This window comes from Salvia hispanica, chromosome 5 (genome assembly GCF_023119035.1).
Source record: "Salvia hispanica cultivar TCC Black 2014 chromosome 5, UniMelb_Shisp_WGS_1.0, whole genome shotgun sequence".
NCBI lineage: Eukaryota > Viridiplantae > Streptophyta > Magnoliopsida > Lamiales > Lamiaceae > Salvia > Salvia hispanica.
This window is the reverse complement of record NC_062969.1, coordinates 26,191,507-26,211,589: the sequence shown is the minus strand read 5'-3', so window position 1 is coordinate 26,211,589 and position 20,083 is coordinate 26,191,507. Positions and strand designations below refer to the sequence as shown.

Here is a 20,083-nt window from a genome sequence, read left to right as displayed (position 1 = left end):
GATTGCATCAAACTCGGGTGATCTCCACTCACCTCTGCATAATTAAGCTAACACTTAACTAAGGTAGATCAAACCCTTGTCCAATTCTTTTCTCATTTTATCAAAGATTTGAGAATAAGGTATCTGTTGATGTAAATTACTAGGAACCAAGAACAGACTAGGAAACATCCTATCAAAATCATAACATCACACACAGTAATTGTTATAGAAGCCGTTAAGAGCGAACTAAATCACAACAGGTCTTTGCAGCAAAACCTACTTCAAATTTAAATAAGTGAAAACTTCCTACAAGCCGACAGAACTATCCGCTGTAATCTCCCTCCCAAAACTTATCTTCTGGGTAGAAAACTGCAACAACTTCATTTCCCCCAAATTTCCTTCCATTCAGTCCTTGCCGAGCTTTTACAGCACTTTCAGTGTCCGCATATTCCAAATAAACCTACATCACCAGTTACAATATTCATTCATCAGTGGCACAACAAAATATTTGATTGCAGGCAACACATCTCTTCTAGTGGGATGAAAGAATGCTTAACAACTAACCTTCCCTACACCAGGTGCATTTTCTACATCGGGAACTGGGCGGGGTATTATCAAAGTCACCAATGTACCTGCAAATTTCAATTCAAAATTCAGAATCAGTGTTTTATCCACTGAAGAAAGTATATCAGCCACATTTATAATAGGATTTTCTGTATGTAAATATTCCGTTTACCAGAACAAGTTGTTGAAAACGCTGCCCGCAAAATGAATTATTCAGCCCCACTAAAAACTAAGAAAAATAGAAAAAGATGATTTTAGAAGCAGAGGAGCTCAGATTACTAACCAAACTTTGCACATTCAATTCTCATGTCTTCAACTATATCTTCATAATCTTCGTCATTCATGAGCTCATCGGGGGTAACCACATTTGTTAAGCAAACAACCTTTGTAACTGGTGCAATAGTCGGTGCTAACATGAGTCTCTGCAAAAGAAATGACATTCATTTCAAATTTCAACAACTGTACCAGTCAGACTCACATTTAAATTCAACAGCCTTGAGGATCATGATAAGAATACAGGGACATCAGAGAACATGAGTATTATTACCTGTAATGCAATTTGTTGTTGCGCATGTAATAACACACTCTCCTGCTCAGGTTTAGGCTGTGTTGTACCTTGATTAGCACGCCTAACAGTGAGCGTTTTATCACCCATCTTTATCCCATTAAGAGCTGCACAAGCAATATCTGTAACAGATAAGTCCTGGTAAACACAAAATGCATAGCCTTTGGAGTTCCCTGTTTCTCTATCTTTAACCAGATCAAAACCCCGAAGCGGTCCAAAGGATTCGAGAAGCTCCCTGATTTGCGATTCTGTGAAATAATACGGCAACCCACCAACAAATATGCGGTCAGGACCCTCAAGCCCCCCAGCAGATCCTGGTGTTAACCCAACAGCTGCAAGATTCAGGTTGGGATTAGGTTGACTGGGGCCCAGCGTGGCAGCAAGAGAGGGGTTATAGTCACTTGGTCTTCTAACTTTAACAGGTGCACCCTGAATAATGAAGAAGAAATTAGTCGAAATGCACAATAGCAATGCATGCAATTGGCATCTCAAAACAAGCAATAAGTAAAAAGATTGTAGTAAAAAAAATTAAACTTGCAGTAAGATCAGTTGCTACCTCAAAAATAATGCCATCTAAAGACATTGCATTGCTAGCCTCTTCAACTGATCTCATCTCCACAAAAGCAAATTTCTTTTCATGATTAATGTAAACATTGACAACAGCATCTCCTGAATAATGAAAAGAACAATATGAATTATTACATAAAATCCCTCACAGATATATGGATAGCCAAAGGATTTATAACAGTGTAGAGATGTTACCTGGACCGGCCGTATTTCCTCCTATTGCTGACATAACATGACTAAAGAATGTTGCCACAGACTGCACAAGGAGAACATAAAAATGAATTACTTGTTGATCACACAGAAAAATGAAACAAAATACATACGAGGAAGGAAAGAAATACACAAATCAGGGATTAACAGCAAAGTCTGTGAAAAGGACAGGACTCCTTTAAAATGATTGAATATGCTGCCCTCAAAATATTAAAGAAAACTGTGGATGTGGATATGTTGTACCAACAGAATCACTCCATTCACATGCGAATAACAGCACGAGAAGAATTATAACTTTCATTAACTAGTGGCAGAAGAGTTAGACTTAACAATAAAAATCAAGACATTAAGAATCTAGTGCCAATTGCCAAATCTAGGAATGGATATACCCAGCTACAATACAAGAGCTATAGAGATGGAACGTAGCATCACCTGCTCATTAGCAGTTGGTGGAAGTCCACCAACATAGACCCTGCGAGCATGCCTAGTAGCCTGACAAAACAAAATTTCTTAAAGGATTTCTCATATTAAGATTTAACATATAATACATAAAGCAGCATTAGGAGACCTGCTGAGTCATTGCCTGCACAGGCATAACAGGGAGGGCTCCAAACTGAAATCAAATTTAAGATATGTTTTCAGGAACTATATTAAAGAGCTACAATAAATGTCAGAGGTTAAAGTTAGAAAACCTGTCCGCCTGGCAAAGGTAACATATTGGGGAACATTCCTGGAATTGTGGGGGTGGCTCCCGAAAGTTGACCTGTTGTCACACCAAGTTACATCCATCATAAAAAACGCAGTCCATCTTATTCTCAAGTGATGGAGTTGATATTAATTACTATATTTTCTCCATGACTATATTCCAATATAGGATATCGATTTACAATAGAACTCTAACAACTAACAGAAATTATGTAAAGCTACCAAACATGCAATCCTGGTCAGAGATGGACAAGACCTGTATTCATTCTTCCTTGTACATAAAAGCTACAGAAGTCAGCTCAAGCCCATTGTCAGCACAGTGGGGCTAGTGGCCCAACATTGCCTTCTTAGAACATAACATAGCACATACAAAACAAACAAGAAAACACAAACACAACAAGAACCAAAACTCTCTCAGTTTCCATCACCAAGCAAATAATTAAATAAAAAACTGAACTGTCAATTTTAGGGACTAGTACTCCAAAATGTGATGTGCAATTGAAGGACCGAGTACGCTTACCAAAATGAAACCATTTTTTTGATACGACCATTCCACACTATATCACAGAAAAGAAACATAATAGTTAACATAAAAAGAAAACTGCAGGCCAAGTGTTTGGCTGTACCTGCAACGGCAGCGGCAGTATTTGGAAGCAATGCAGTAGGAGGAGCCATGTCAAAACCACTCATCCTTTTGCTGTAATGTACAATATTAATGCCAGAGACAAGCAAAACATGTGGCGGTAATAGTTGAATTTAAAACACATGAAGTAATTTGAACGAGTTATTGACCCCCAAATTAATTAATTCTGGTATTACAGAAGGGCAGGGATTCATATTAGTAAAACAATTATTGGTGTAAATACTAACTAACTTCAAGCAATATTATAAACCAGTAACATGACTGCTCACTAACATACTCTAAAAAACGAATATCAGTTACTCAGAGTGCCAAATGAGTATGATGCAATCATACATATCCAAGCAACAATGCTGTTTAAGCCAGTTATGTGTAACTAAAGCCTCCAACCGTGTCAGCTAATAAGATGATGTTTTCATTTATTCACCTAAGACAAAGAGTGGCCAATGGTATCTGTTAAATAGGTGAAATCAATTACATTTACTTTATAAATTTGACTATATGCATCAACCCCAATACATGAGTAAAAGAAAATTATTAATTTACTATGAGTCATTAAATCAGAATTCAGTACCTATTTTTTTCCACCCCTTGCCCTCAAAGGCTGAATATAATGTCAGGAATTAAGAAACAAGATATAACATTCTGCAAGTGTGATGGATTTTCTTTGCAAATTATAGCACCATGTTGCTAAGGCTTTCCGAACTCACATCGGCAAAAAAGAGAACAAGAGCAGACTCAGAAAGTACAATCACAAACTACCTTTTGGAGCGTGAGCGTGAACGTGACCTCGATCTGTGCTCAGATTTAGCCCTTGAACGAGACCTAGATCTGTGCCGGTGCCTTTCCTCCCTATCTTTATCATAATCTTTCCGCCTGAAATTAGAATGTTTAAATTTCAGTCCTTAACAGAAACAAAGAAAGAAATTGTTGGTAGAGTAGATACTACAAAAGAAGTTGCACTTGTCTCACCTCTCATAGTCTCGGCTTCGGTAGTAGTCATCGGCATCATCCCTATCTCCAGTCCTCTCCCTTCTCTCACTTCGGTCTCTGTGGCGATCTCGGTGATGTCGATCACGATCTTTATCCCGTTCCCTCTCCCTGTCTTTATCCCTGTCCTTTTCCCTTTCCCTGTCTCTGTCCCTTTCCCTATCCTTCTCTCTGTCCCTGTCTCTATCTTTGTCTCTACCTCTTTCCCTTGCCCTGTCTCTGCTTTTAGACTCCCTCTCCCTATCTCTTGTACGATCACGAGATTCATGCTGCAAAAAGTGAAGTTTGATAAATGTAACATTAGGCAACATATAGATAACAGACAATCGGAGAAGTATGCTCTGCAACTGACCTTTCTGATGAATATAAAATTGTGAAATAGTACAACCAGAACATGCAACAGTTTTCATGTGGACCTTTTCATTTGTGAGATGAAAATATATGGATGCTCTGATCCCCACATTGTTTCCAGAATTTAATGGCATATGATATTTTTCTCATTTAATTTTTTTTTCTCCACTACTATAAGTTTTTTGGCAAACACCAGTTGTCTGCGAAGTTTATCAACTGTCATTCTTGCTTTCTAAGCGAAACAAGCATTCTCCAAAAAAACATGATTTTTATATGGAATATCTAAAACTACCAGCCAAAAATGCTGAATATATTAATTTATTTTACTTAACTAAGAGCAGACCTTTAGTATATCCCATTTTGGGGTGGATTGAGAAACTACCCCCATAGGTCACTAACCTCAGTCCTTAAGCCAACAAAACCATCCAAATCCACAATAAGAGAAAAGTTCAATTAAGAAATCCAGAAAAATATATCTTCCAACCTAGTAAGATTAATCATCAAACAAAAAAGGAAACAATGTCACATTAATTTATTTAAATTGGTAACAGCATTTCGGGCACTGGGCTCTTGCAGCATGGAAATAACAATTAAAACAGAAAGTAGATGAGCCACCAACAAAATAAGCTAATTATATCTCCCAGACCTTGGATCCAGAACTTGTAGAACCTTTGTGAGCTTTCTCCTGCATGGCTGCTAGTTCGGGTGATTCTATTTGAGATGGAGAAAGGAAATTTCCATCAGCCTCGTGAGTTGCCATCTTAAAACAGCGTTTGTGCCTGTGTTAGGATGGAGAGGATCGAAAAGAGTGAATTTTACATCCTCAAGGAATAGATCAGTACATTGAAATTCCACACATAACCAGCAGCAGAATACAGTATTCATACCTACAATTTAGTTTCATATACCGGAACTCTACTTGCATATAGTTTCATACTATATTCCTAATTCATCAAACATATAAAATGCTCTCTAATTAATGAAGAAATGTACAAATGTGGGCTGCAAGACCCTAATGTGTTAGTTAAAAGATACTACTCCCTCCGGTCCCATTAGAAGTCTCATTTTTTACAAGCCCGTGTTTTAAGAAATTGTTTGACTTTATAAATAAAAATGATAGAAAAAGTTAGTGGAATGTAGGGCCCACTTATCAAAAATAATAAAAGTGAAATGGGACTTTTAATGGGGACGGGATGAAAATGGCAAAATGGGACTTCTAATGGGTACCAGAGGGAGTATAAGATAAGGGGGATTATGCTATGCAGTTCATCTGATTCTTATAACCACATAATATACAGGCTGTGGTTATTTAGACATGGCATGAACAAAGGATGTGCCTTCCAGGTGTTTAGGCAAGAAATTGGACCAACAGACTACACCATCCCAATTACAAGTATTCCTGATTCCATAAAAAAATTCACTTAGAAACAAAAACTCGATGATAGCAACTGCAATAGTCCAGCTGTCCAGGCAATCTATGCTAAATAGAAAAGCAGATTTTAGGGGAAATTACATAAATTCAATTTTCCCTCCACAAGCTACTGTGACTGTCCAATAGACCACCAAGAGAACTTATTTGTCCAATAAATTTACACCTCACAATGAAAATCAAACAATTTGACAATAGATCATAAATCTTACTATTATTCTAATTTTTAGGTACACAAATTCCAATTCAGGAAAAATAAGCAAACCAGCAGATCGTGGACTGAGATGGAAGAAGAAGATGAAACGTCGAAGAAGAAAAGTGACCTGATGGACAAAGAAAACTAGGGCTATGTTGCTGCGTTGATGGAGAGAAGAACACAGCGAGCACAAGTACACGGCGTAACGGCGAGGGGGAGTCGACGAGTTGGCCGGTCAGCCAACAATAAGAGGGGGCTGAGGAGGCGGCGACGGCTGTAGTAGTACTAGTAGATGATTGGTGTGTTTTTGAAGAGAAGTGCTCGTAGGAGATCGCAAAAGATGTGTTTTTATTCAATAAATAAATGGGCCAGATTTGTGTTTGCTTTGAAAGATGTGCTAGATAAGTGGGCCGCCCAGATTAATAATCATGTACATTGAAGCAATAATGATTGCAAAATACTCTCTCCGCCCCAATTCCAATTCGAAGAGTCACACTTTTTCATTTCGGTTCATCCCCAATTAATAGTCATACTTTATTTTACTATAAATAGTAAATAGATTACACATTCCACTATCTCAATTCACTCAATTTTATTATTAAATCAATATAAAAAAGGGTCTCACATTCCACTAACTTTTTTAACCAACTTTTCTTTACATTTTCTTAAAACTCGTGCCCGGTCTAAGTGTGACTCTTAATCGGGGACGGAGGGAGTTGATCAGGTAGAGGAAATGTTTGTAATTTTTATGACTTATCTATATCTAAATCTATATATCTATACATATATAAAAGGCGAGTTTTGAGTGATTTTGAATAACTATTTTATGCAAGGGATGTAAATGCAATAAATAAAAACTGCAAAAGTAAATTTTGATTAAATTAATTTAGCTGTGAAAATATTTTAATGTACTAGCAGTTATAATGATTATTTTCATTAATTGCTTTTTATTCATTTCATTCGTAATACAATATTCTTTATAATTATGAAATAATTAATTGAGCCGTTTATTCTTCTATTCAAATTTATCATTTTTACACTATACAACAACACATTGGACATGTTGAATACATTGGATTACGTAATTTAATCAGAGTTGATATTCGGCTACTACAGTCATAATTTCAATTAATGTGAATTACACTAAAAATAAATTTTCGGTTACACTAATTAAAAAATGAAACTGCCCCCAATCAAATGTGAGTTACACATAATAAATTTCAATATGAATACTATTAAGAAAAGCCTCTATATATATGCCCTATATTATCTCACAACTCCAAATATTCACACACCAAATATTCACACATCATACATTATACTTCCTCCCACGGTAATCAACTTCCCCAAAAGTTGGCAAAATTTCATGTATCCAAAGGTATGGTATCATTTCTGGCTTATAATTCCTTTCCTCATCGCATTCTTTATACATGTTGCATCACTGAATTTTTTCTATAAAAAAATTGTGATTATTTATCTATTTTAAGCACTATTTTTGTGCAATTATTATGTTCCTAATATGTGATCTTATCAGCAAAAAATGAAATTTTGGGATTTACCTTTCTCGATGATCTACATCCTAACAATACTTCTGAGTCATTAAAAGACCCGTGAAAGACGAAGGACATGGGGTGTTGTGACTACAATAAAGAGTGAGTGAGAATGGGGTGTTGTGACTACAATAAAGAGTGACTGAGGCTGAAATGGAAGATATTGACGTTGACAGCGAGCTGATAGCGGCAACTACTAGCAAGAAATCTTCAAGAAACAAGGATGTAAATGGTGTAAATAGTTAAAATTGGCACGAGGGAGAAACAATGATAGAGAATTTCTAGAAATTTGTGTAAATTTTTCTAATTGAATTTTTCTCTTTTCTCTTTGCATTAAGTAAATATATGTAACCTATAACATGTTTTCTAAATTTCCATACCTAACTAAAATATGTTTGCACACCTCAACTTTCAAATAAATAAATTTAATTAAAAGTTTTAATATCACACTTTATTCATACTCCCAAGTTATATATATTTATGATTTTATATTTCGTATCATAATACTTATCACAAAATACAAAGTTAATAAGTTAATATAAAGAAAAATTAATGAGTCGTGCAACACACCGGGTTGATACTAGGGTTTAGGGTTTAGCTAATAATAATCAATTAAGATTATGGATTGAATATGATTATACATGATTTCTAACGCTTTTTATTTATATCATAAAGTAATATATGTTTTAATTACTATTTATTAGGTAGATAAATGTTCTTTCATTTTTTGTGATGTATAGTTGCATTTGAAAGGTTTTAGAAATTGTTGGTGATCTTTGTCTATAAATACATGTTCTATCATTGTGGAAACGGTAAATGAGGCGGAGCAAGTGTCATATGAGAGAGTGAAAGACGAAGAACAAAAGACGTGAGTCGGAGATAGTGGAGAGAGAGTTGTGCAAAAGATGGTAAAAGACAAAGAGCACTTTTAAATCCTTTTTGAAGATCATTCTATTTTAGTGATATTATTTCATATCTAAGTATTTTCTTCATGTTAATTTTTTTTATTTTTTCGTCTAGGCTACAGTATTTTGTTTTTTACAAATAAAGAAATCACATAAGTTGTTGACTATCTATAATATTTTGAAGCTACAACTTTACACATTCGTCGCCAACTTCGTCACTTCCATAATTTTCATGCAAAGAAAAACACCTAACAACGAAATGGCTAAAGGAAGCAAAGAAGACAAAAATCATAAATATCACATTTGCATTTGCACATACGCATAAATCATCAATTTAGAGATTAAGGAGAAAAATAAGGCTGAAGAAGAGTCGTGATAGATGTGGTTTGTGTTTTTTGTTTGTTTTGTTATTCATTATTTATCATTTTATGGCGATATTATTGTCTTAATTATATTTTGTAGTGGTATATTAAATAATTATACCAATTGAATATTATTAGTAATTTAATATTAAAGTATGTAGTATTAAGGATGGTAATTTTCTTTGTTGTAAATACCTATATAAGTGTTGTAATTAATAAATATTTCGTGTTGATTTAATTTAAACTTATTTAATTTTATATCGTTAATCCATATTGTGATTATAATGTATTACATTTTATTTTTTTATCTTATGTAATGATGTTATTTTTTATTTTATGTTACTTATTCACAATGTCTAATTAATAAAACAAAAATATTTTGTGTCGCGCATAGCGCGTGGGCTAAAACTAGTTCTATATGTAAAAGGCGAGTTTTGGCCGTTTTTTGAAATATTTGTAAGTTTTGTCCTTATTTTGAAATATTTATAAATTATGGACCAATTTGAATATTTATGGAATAATTAATTACAATAAAACTGATTTCTTTTCTTTTCTACAAAATCTAATCTAAACTAATCTATAAAAGGCGAGTTTTGGGCATAATTTTGAATATTTGCAAGTTTTAGGTGCACTTGCAATTAATTTAAATTTATACAATAATTAGATACAAATTTAAAATCTTATAGGGCAGTTATATCCAACAGTTATGTTGACTAAAAATATCGATTTTATAACAAGAAGAGAAAATGTAAGGTCTCATTTAATATTTCATGGTAAGATTAAATGCCATTATGCTTATAACTGTTTTTTTATTAATTGTTAGTCTATAATCGAAAAATTGCATTATGTTGACTCATGTTAGTATAACAAGAAAAGGAAATGTAAGGTCCAATTTAGTGTTTCATGTTTCAAAGCAATAATGTTTGTCCGTTAGAAATATTGGCCTCCAACATGTTACTAGATATTTAAATGTAGTACACGATTAATTGTTTTAATGCTTACGGTTATGCAAATAATTAAGGGGTTTAAACGTAAGAATGTAACGTGACGTGTGTCATTTCTATTACGAGAAGAATGCAAAAAGCTATCCATGTTCTATAAATTTAGCTTGTGTTGCTTTGGTCTTGAGTTGAGGAGATTAGCTTGTGTTGCTTTGGCCTTGAGTTGAGGGAGATTGGAGGGCCTACAGTTTGAGAAATGCGATTCAAGTTGGAGCTTGAAGGGGCAGCTGTTGAAAAATGAGCAGAGATGCCTAAACCTAGCAAGGATGGTGAGAACTTACGATGGAGGTGAAAGAAACGAGGAGATGACGCATGGTGATTGGAGGATATCGAGGTAGAAGGCGTAAATTGTGACCATGGATGGAATATAAAGTAAACTCTGTATCGTCACTACGAAAGGAGAAGATTATCATTGTACTCATAATAACAATCTTGTAGCTATGAACAAGCTATGGTGTTATCACCGACGCATCAAGCAATGGACCTAATAGCGTCCTGATGCATCACAACAACTTCAACAACATGAACTAAATTATCCAACACACGATTTGGAATCGCGCACCATAGTGCACGCACTTAAAATCTGAAGGCATCATCTCTATGGAGTTCGATGTGAGATTTTAACGAATCATGACAGCCGTAAACACTTTTTCAAGCAGAAGGATCTAAATATGCGACATCGAAGGTGGCTCGAAGGACTACGATTGTAGCGTAAACTTCCATTCTGGCAAGGCTAAAGTAGCAGCCAATGCTTTAAAGCCAAAGGATTTGGCACCCACTAAACCTCTTTACTCAAAAAGATCTAATATGAGAATTTAGAAATCTAAGTTCGAAACCGTGCAAGGACTTGAAATAGCATAAAAGAGGATGACTGCATTAGTTGTAGAATCCAATTTGAGAAGACAAGTTGAGAACACGCAAAGACTAGATAAAAGCAATCATGGAAACTATCGTAAGAAGGATGACAACGCCCTCACACGTGAATGAAGACTTTACATCCCAAATAATGAAGAGCTTAGAAGCAAATCATGAATAAAATTAAGACATATTCTTCACCGCCATTCCAAGTGTACCAAAATAAACCTAGACATGAGAAAAGCTGATGACTCGACAAGAAAGAAGCATATCATCGTTTGTTGAGAAACGATTGGCTGATAGCAAGTTAAGGCCCTACACCAACGACTCGATGAAAAAAATTTAAATCATGGAAGAAACCCAAATAGAACTGGGAATGCAGAACAGTAGAGTTCGTTTACCCACGACCACACAAGGAAATATCATCATTTAAGTAACTATAGATCATTATGCCAAGAGTGCCCTTGATACAGTTTTTCATTCCGAATTATCCTAACGTATGTGTGGAATAGCAAGACAGTAATGACGTAATATCACAAATCAAAATTTCACCTTCAAATTCTAAAGAATCTTGCAAGAGCTCTCAAGCACAACTCAAGCCATCTAGATGTGGAGATTTTATCTTTATTAGAACTAAGTTGATAGAAGGGAAAATATTGGACTCGAACCATGACTACCAGATGATGGAGATCATTCAGAAAATCCAAGAAATGATTAAAGAAGCACATGCTTGACAAGGAATTTTATACTCCCTCCGTCCCACGTTACTTGAGTCACTTCTTTTTTGCACTCGTTTCGAAAAAATAATAATAAATAATTAAAGTGAAGAGAAAATAAAGTAAAAAAAAATAATATAGTTAAGACTCTTCTCTACATTATTCTCTCTCTTACTTTTTTTCTCTCCATTTGAACTATTTATTATTATTTTTCCAAAACGACTGCAAAAAAGAAATGACTCAAGAGTCAAGTAACGTGAGACAGAGGGAGTACAAATTTCTAACCGCAATAAATTAGAGTTTAACGCCTATGAGACTAGGTATTTCCTATAATTATCTTCTTCAAAAAGGGTATAGCTAGACTAGATTGCAAGAATAAGTTAAGACTCGTTATAGAGAACCTTATAGGTTTCTCCAAAAAGTAAGTGACATTACTACCAAGCTTCAAGTTCGCGCACAACGTTTTCCATATAACACAAACTCAAATTACACTTGCCCCTAAACGCATTATACACCATGGATGGGTGATCCTAAACACATCGGAGTTACGTGAAGGAGCGAAAGCTATATTAGATGGAAAGTTGCAATAGTTAAAGAACACATAAGTCACCAAGGATAAATGTGTTATTGAAATACCAAAGACGAAAAGAAGAAACGTGAAAGGTTGAAGAGAAAATGAACGAACAAAATCCAAAATTGTTTCCTATGAATCGCGCAAATTTCGGGACGAAATTTTTCTAAGGGGATGGAATGTAACATCCCGGAAAAAAATAAATAAATAAATAAAAAATATATATATTTCGACGTGTCAAATAAATAAAGTATTATTTTATACTTTGTTCTTGATTTTATATTAATAATCAAGTGTTGATGTGAGAAAGAAAAAAATTGATCTAAGAGTTTGATGTGCAAGAACATACAAGAAATTATGAAATAATTGTCCATATACAATTATAGTAGAAGTATATATTGAATGTCTATTTATACATAATAGAGTCTCTTCTATACAAGTGAGAAAAATACTGAAGAATAATGGCTTCTCGGAGAACCAAAGCTACACTCTTTAGATGCCATCCTTTTCTTCAAATCATGATCCTACACACAAGAAATGTTGACATGGTAAGAAAATCAATCTCATCTTTTAAGCCTAGTCAACTATGAATGAGGATCAAAGACAAAGATGTTACTATTCACTTGAAAGTGACATCAATGCATACGAGAAGATATATATGTGTAAATATGTGTGTAGGTGTATCTCTTCATGAGTGGTGTGAATAGTAAGAAATAGTGGTGAATAGTCAAGGACTATTCATGCTTATTAAGATTTCAATAGAATGGGCCAAAAACATCCTTCACGATGCAGACGAACGTGCCACGAAAGATATGCAAATGTCTAGCGAAATGAATTACATAGTAAAGACTCATCACCTACGTGTTGATCAACAAGGGATTTGCTACCTACGTGTTTTGAACGAAGAGAGTTACTACATGCAAAGAGGTACGTGTTAAACCATGATCGAGACGTGTTTTACAATGGGATGATGATCCTTATTTTCTTGTCAGAAAAGTAGTATAAAACATGAATGGTTTTCATCTTCAAAAACATACAAGTTTTCCACTAAAATTTTATACACTTAAAACCTCTTTTACGAGCAAATTTTCAAGCAAGCAAGGGGAGGAGTATTTTCAAGTTGAAGCACAAATCAAACAATCTTTATCATTCTTTTGAGGTAGGATTTTCTCAAAACTCCCTTTAAATCTTTTCAATTTTTTTTCAAGCATGATTTCATCAAGCATGTCATTTTAGCAAGAAATCATATAGAACGTAGAATCACAATCAAGCATGCTCCCAAATAATTAATCTTTCAGCTCTTTCTTTTAAAGTGTGAAAAACCATTTTATTCTATGTTGAGCCTAATTTACATACAATTTATGTAAAGTCATATAATCGATAAAACAATTAGAGAAATAGGAGCCTCACCTCAAGCCGAAGCTTCTGCCCGGCGATGTCGACGGAGCTCCGGCGGCTATCCGGCGAGCAACAACGAAATTCATTTCTTTTCGATCCTCTTTCACGATCTATCCGTTTCTACAACTTTCGAAATCAGACACTAAGTTTTGTGTTTTCAAAATCAAATCTTTAGTAAGAAAAATTAAATAAAAAGGGATGTGAGAACCTTACCTCTCTCGGTCGACGGCGGTGAGACCGCCGTGTACGCAGCGGCGGCGGTGGCAGGCGGCGGCTGGTGGGACCAGATCGTCGCTGGATGAAGGCCGAGCCTAAGTTGGGCAGCGGCTGACCGAGAGAGGGAGAAATGAGGTAGAAACGAGAGAAAGGAGAGAAGGGAGACGCCGGTGGAGGCTGACCGGCGGTCCGGTCGACGCCGACGAGCCATGGCGGAATTCCGGCGAAGCTGAGGGAGTTGAGAGAGGGAGAGAGAGACGTTGGGGGTGGAATGGAGGCGCAGGAAGTAAGAGGAGAGAATGAGAGTAGGTTCTCTCATTATTCATAGTCTTGGGCTCTTATTTGAAATTAGTTTGGGCTTTAAGTTTTTTTTCAAGATTGGGCCTCTTTAAATTAAATAAGTTGGACCTCTTAATTTAATTCTTTGGGCCAAGATAGTTAAATTGATTAAGTGCTTGGGTCAGAATAAAAATAATATATGAGTCCATGTTTATGAATTAGTTTCCTCTTGGATTAGTTAAGTTATTAGACTATACTTGATTTATTTTTAAGTTAAGATTTAGCTTGGATTAAATTAATTTCTTAGGCTTATACTCCCTTGAATTAATTTAAATATGTATGCTTGCGTAAGTTGGTTAAAGTAAATTCTTGATTTTATTTAGTTAAGTGATCTCTCTATTTAATTAAGTGAAAGGAATAACGTTGGAAAGAACAAGAAGATAGGATGCATATCCTAGGTGCATATCATATGCTTTTATTTAATTCTTGAAGTTAAATCGTGATTATCTTTTATTGGACAAGGTCCATCGCGAGGAACGTAACTCCAAGTGAGTTAGTATTATTTTACGGAGTTTGGAAGCATACAAGGTGAACTTTCGTACTTATGTACAAATGAAAGTATGAAATATTTTGAGATAATATTTATCTATGCAAATGATATTGTCTTGCCATAAATTGTTTTGGTTTTATGTAATGATGCCTATCTGTGTTGGTTATACCGAATGTGCTATGCCAATCAAAGTAAGAATCGAATTCGGGTCCCAGCAAGGGGAGAGTCCCTACTCGGACTAGTGTACACGTGGACTGTGTGTCATCGAGAGGGTTGGCCGGTCCGGTGTCCGTGGAAAGTGGCCACTTTCCCGGCACAAGAAGGAATGTTCAGATATGGCAAATTACAGAAGGAATGAAGTCTGATCAGACGAACTTTTTAAGTAAATGAATTTAGTAAGCTTGGGTCTTTTTAAGGAAAAACCCCAAGAATTACTCTAATGATGGCTTGCCAATATTTTATAAATGTATATGTGTATCTTTCGGCAATGTGTTCACTGAGTACCTTTTGTACTCAGCCCTGCATGTATTTCTAAATGTGCAGGTTGAGCTGTGATGAAGTGGAGAGTGTTGATCCAAAGTGGGGCTTACTCTTATTCTTATGCAGTACTCTCGGAGGTTCATGTCTTCATACATGGAACCATGTTTCAGTCATTTCCGCTGTGCATTGAAGCAATTCACTTCTATATGACTCTTATGTTTGATAAAGCTGTGTTGTATGAACCTCTAACTCGAGTTTTTATGATCGAGCTAGTCTATTCAAAGTATATTCTTTTCAAATAACCCTTGAATATATGATCTACCCATGTTTATTTTTCCCAATTTCTATCCCCTCTTCTTAATTCCCATCCCCGGTCACGATTAGCCATGTTTTACTATCCTTAGTAAAATACGGGCGTGACAGGTATTTCCAAAGCCAAGATGTAATGGCAGCAAGAATCCTAAATTTCTAATTCTTTCATCAATCCTAAATTATTAATTCTTTCATCTTTAGTTCTACAACCACCATTTCATTATGTATTGAGTGCAAATGATTACAAGTACAAAGTCAGTGTTTGTTTTGGGATACGTACAAATATTTAATCTTTTTAGGGAAGTCTTATAGGACCCTTTGTATCTGGATCTTGATATAAGGTGAAATATCTTAGGATTTGTAAGTCCAATGGATTTAGAGTTTCTTTCTTCGTGAAGTAATTTTGTTATTTTAATATTATCTAAATCATTAGTTTATCTTAATTGATTATTTATTGCATAATAATTTTATAATTTGTTATTATTGAATTATCGAATTCATAATAAAATATAAATAATTTAATTTAAATTGGTCTATTTTTATTAAAATTATAATTTACATTTTAGGATTAAAAAAAAATAGTACTGGGGATGTTTTTAGTTTTTCTTGATTCTAATATATTTTTTAGTTTCTATGATTTATTAAGCATTAAATATTTTTGTAATTTAAATTTGATTCGTATTTTGTAGGTGACGGGAGTGTATTGATTTTTTCAAATGCCGAATTTGAATGATAGTTATTTCAAATGCTCCTCATCCAATTATTATGACTCGGAGTTCTCCCAAGTTTTTACAATTTGTTGTATTTATTATTTTAAATATATTAGTAGTATTTTTTAGTTGTATAATTCTTTGTTATTATTATTTGTATTTTTTTTTTACATTTTTTGTATAATAATATTGTTTCTAATTTTAAAAATAACAAAGTCTATTTATAATTTATCTTAAGAAACCATATAGAAGGAAAGTTCAAGGAAAGGGGAAGAAAAATAAATCGATAAAGAAGAACGACAGAAGCGACAAGGCAACCACGCATAAATTTAAGGTTAAACAAATACTAATATTTATGAATTTTTAAAAAATGGATTGAATGGGCTTTTCAACGGATCGTTTAATTGGATGATTTAGCTTATAGTTTGATTTTTTTTAATACTATATTTAATAAATTGGTTAATAGATTAAAATTATTAAGATATTGTAATTCATATTGATTTATTTTTTATTATGTTTTAAAGCAAAATTGGTCTATATTAAATAAGTGTGAAAAAAATTGATCGTGCAATCGCACGGGTAGGTGTAATACTAGTGATCTATAATATGTATACATATATAAAATGCAAGTTTTGGGCCTTTTTAAAAAATAATTATAAGTTTTATCCTTACCTTAGGAATTTATAAGTTATAGGATCAATTTGAATATTTATGTTTTGAGCTCTAATATAGTCATTTTTTAATATAAAGTTTAGATTATTAATTCAACTAGTATCACCCCGTGCGATGCACGAATATTTTATTTCGTCACACTATTTCATATTGAGAAATAAGATAATAAAAATTTATCATTCAAAAAATAAAATCAAGTAACTTTTAAAATATAAAAAATTGTAAATATATAATTTTAAATTAAAGTTCAATATAAATAACTTAATAGAAATTCAATTTTAATAAAAGAGAAATAAAAATACTAATAGTATCTAAGTAAGAGCATGGCTGGCCTGAAATATTACAGCTTATACTTAAATTTAATATTTTGATAAGTTTAGATGTGTAAATATATTTTAGTTAGATATAAGAAATTTAGAAAACATGTTATTTATACATTTTCAATTATACATTTGTATTTTTATCTAAATTACACATTTGCTTATTAATATTTTATAAACAAAGATCTTGATACAAATTGAAATACTATAATGAAAGATAATTATTTATATATTAAATAGAAAAAGTAATAATTCAAAAAATTAAAATACAATAAAACATATCATAATGATATTAACTATTGTAACCGCTAATTCCATGAAATTATATAGTGCATATTATATGTATTAATTAGTGCAATAGTGGAAATAAATATTGTAATAAATTCAATTATTATTTTAACGTATGAAGAAGCTTTCCCAATATTTTCCTATCAACAATCACTACAAATATTTTATTTCACACAACAAATTGTTATAATTACAAATTAAAAATTCAATATCGTATACAATAATGCAAATACTTATTTCCTCGTCTTCTTTCACCTAACTACCTCTTCTAGGTTGCCTACTTGGCATGTTGGTTATGGATGCGACGGGGCGAAGGAGCAACGAAGCTAAGGTAGAGTGTTGTAGCAGGTGACTAAGCATTTTCCAACAAAAAAAACGTTTAGACACAAATAACTTCTATTATAAGCACCTCAAATTCAAATGCACTCACGAACTTGATGTCTAGTCGAGAACCGAGCAACACAAATCACAATACTTCTATGTACAATCTAATATTATATTGTTATTAAAAGTATATATATATATATACATGAGTAAAGTTGAAATATGGGATTCATCTACACCTCCATGTCTTTTATAGACACGATTTGAGGAGATGAAGAATCATGTATTAAATCACCATTAAACTAATGGAAGTTAAAAAAAATGAAAAGTCAAAAGGGGTATTTATAATTTCAAATCATTTTAAGTGGATTAACGTAACAAATTATTATTCATGGTATAACATTGATTATTGGTGTAACTCACCTTCAAATTTATACCTATGACTCGTAGTGATCGAATAAAATTATAGCAATATTAATCTATACTAATCCAAATTTATATACTAAAACATATCTAAGCTACTTGCTCAAAACTCTGACGTATTTAGGGTTTAAAATAGTGTATCAACTACACCAAAGATCCGGGACTCTTGAACTGTACAAAAAAACTGCCCCTTTCAACTTTAATGCACAATAATATTCTACAAATTAATTTACCATAAATACGATTAGATGAAAAGGCATCTTAAAAAACTGCCGCTGAAAATTTGAAGCATAATAATGATGGAAAATATAATAATTATTTCACAATTGATTTCGACAAAAGTGAAAGAATGTAATTTGCACCTCTTTCTCGTTGATAGAAACGGTTCTCCACTAAAAATGATGCAATTATGTATTGATGAATAATTTAAGTTATCAATATCATGAATAAGGACAAAACTTATAAGTATTTCTAAACAACGCCAAAACTCGCCTTTTATATTAGTATAGATTTTTAATTTTCATACATATGCATGGTAATAAATTCTAGCAGTTACTGTTATATTAAGGGGTAACTGTTTTTAAAGTCACCAACTTTCCATGAATTCTGATTTTTCTCACGAACTTTAAAAAGTTAGTGTAATGTCACGAACTTTATTGTCGGTTGTCATTTTCCCATATCAGGTTTTCCGGTCTGATTCAAACTGTTCGTTTCCTATTAAGACAATGTCCAAATTCTTTTATCTTACTATCGTTATCTTCGTTTTTGAAATAGCTTCGCGTGCGTACCTTGTACGCCTCAATCGGAACTCAGATGAAGAAGTTATGGCCATTTGATGAAGGCTACGACCTTTGTGCGACCTTGTACTATCATAATGGCCATAACTTCTTCATCCGAGTTCCGATTGAGGCGTACAAGGTACCCACGCAAAGCTATTTCAAAGAGGAAGATAACGATAGTAAGATAAAAAAATTTGGACATTGGCTTAATAGGAAACGAATAGTTTGAATCAGACCGGAAAACCTGACATGGGAAAATGACAATTACACGAACTTTTTAAAATTCGTGGGAAAAACCGGAATTCATGGAAAGTTGGTGACTTTAAAAGCAATTACCCCTTATATTAATACACATTATTAGTTTCATTTTCATATTAAAATCGGACCAGTTCGGCTGGGAACCGGTGCTCAGTCCGGTCCGATTCACCACTTAAAACCGTCGAGAGGTTGAACCGGATGAGCCGGCCGGTCCGATCAAGAACGGGTTATTTGAAATTTTCAGTTTTTTTCTCAAAAATTCGTGTACAATGGGATTCGAATCATAAACATCATGTATGTAAGTCCAACTTCATTACAACTCCACCACTTCAACTGTTGTGACACAACAATAACTTTAATTATTATTATAATCAATAAATAAATTTTCATTCATTCTATGATGAATTATTATTTTTATAAATTGATTAATTCGTTATAATTAATTGTAAATAAAATATTTTAATTAAATTTGTTATTTAATAAACTTTAATAGTAATTTATTACACTAAATTTCAATATTGTCACATATATATTTAATTAAATATAAGTTTTAATATATTAGGTATATATTTATATTTATATTTCTTCAAAATTTAATTATACTTATTCTCAATTAAGTTTAATAATATTTTATTTTTCACTAAATTATATAAACATATATATGAATTTGATCAAAACTACATTTTATTATATAATAAATTTGATATATTTATATAATATATATTTAATTATATATGCTACAGTAAAACGGTCCGACCAGTTGAACCGTGAATAAGTAACTTCGCCGGTTCACTTGTCGGTCCGATTTTTAAAACATTGATTAGTAGTGTAATGTAATTGTATAAGTTGTAAATAAAATGATATGTAAAGGTTATGTGTTGTTTAATTATTCCAAAATTAGAAAGTTCATAATATTTT

General features: G+C 33.2%; 2 protein-coding genes and 1 long non-coding RNA gene across 9 annotated transcripts; 1 reads left to right on the top strand and 2 right to left on the bottom strand.

Moving 5' to 3' along the window:
* Positions 1–174: 174 nt before the first annotated feature.
* LOC125187966 (splicing factor U2af large subunit B) lies at positions 175–6,527 on the bottom strand. 4 transcript variants are annotated; one of them, XM_048084660.1, is made up of 14 exons: positions 6,324–6,527; positions 5,218–5,350; positions 4,203–4,489; positions 3,993–4,106; positions 3,217–3,287; positions 2,578–2,648; positions 2,454–2,498; positions 2,318–2,377; positions 1,871–1,931; positions 1,665–1,777; positions 1,091–1,537; positions 827–965; positions 544–611; positions 175–439 (listed from the first exon to the last, which is right to left on the bottom strand). In XM_048084660.1, the coding sequence occupies exons 2-14, from the start codon at positions 5,329–5,331 to the stop codon at positions 302–304; spliced, it is 1,728 nt and encodes a 575-aa protein (XP_047940617.1). In that variant the 5' UTR covers positions 5,332–5,350; positions 6,324–6,527; the 3' UTR covers positions 175–301. The 4 variants fall into 4 exon arrangements, with proteins under 4 accessions (XP_047940617.1, XP_047940620.1, XP_047940619.1 ...); XM_048084663.1 differs by lacking the exons at positions 3,993–4,106; positions 4,203–4,489; positions 5,218–5,350; positions 6,324–6,527 and adding an exon at positions 2,847–2,933 and having other exon boundaries at positions 3,217–3,232; XM_048084662.1 differs by lacking the exons at positions 3,217–3,287; positions 3,993–4,106; positions 4,203–4,489; positions 5,218–5,350; positions 6,324–6,527 and adding exons at positions 2,847–2,936; positions 3,111–3,126.
* Positions 6,528–12,511: 5,984 nt separating this feature from the next.
* Positions 12,512–14,068, bottom strand: LOC125186418. Of its 4 annotated transcripts, none has more exons than XR_007170439.1 (3): positions 13,763–14,068; positions 13,567–13,680; positions 12,512–12,680 (listed from the first exon to the last, which is right to left on the bottom strand). XR_007170439.1 is itself a non-coding variant. In XM_048082778.1 (3 exons), the coding sequence occupies exons 1-3, from the start codon at positions 13,979–13,981 to the stop codon at positions 12,588–12,590; spliced, it is 420 nt and encodes a 139-aa protein (XP_047938735.1). In that variant the 5' UTR covers positions 13,982–14,068; the 3' UTR covers positions 12,512–12,587. The 4 variants fall into 4 exon arrangements, 2 of the variants coding, with proteins under 2 accessions (XP_047938735.1, XP_047938736.1); XR_007170438.1 differs by having other exon boundaries at positions 13,768–14,068; XM_048082778.1 differs by having other exon boundaries at positions 13,567–13,674.
* LOC125186419 lies at positions 13,185–15,420 on the top strand. The gene is made up of 3 exons (XR_007170440.1): positions 13,185–13,315; positions 14,572–14,637; positions 15,143–15,420. It is a non-coding gene; the product is annotated as an uncharacterized LOC125186419 (long non-coding RNA).
* The last annotated feature ends 4,663 nt before the right edge of the window (positions 15,421–20,083 follow it).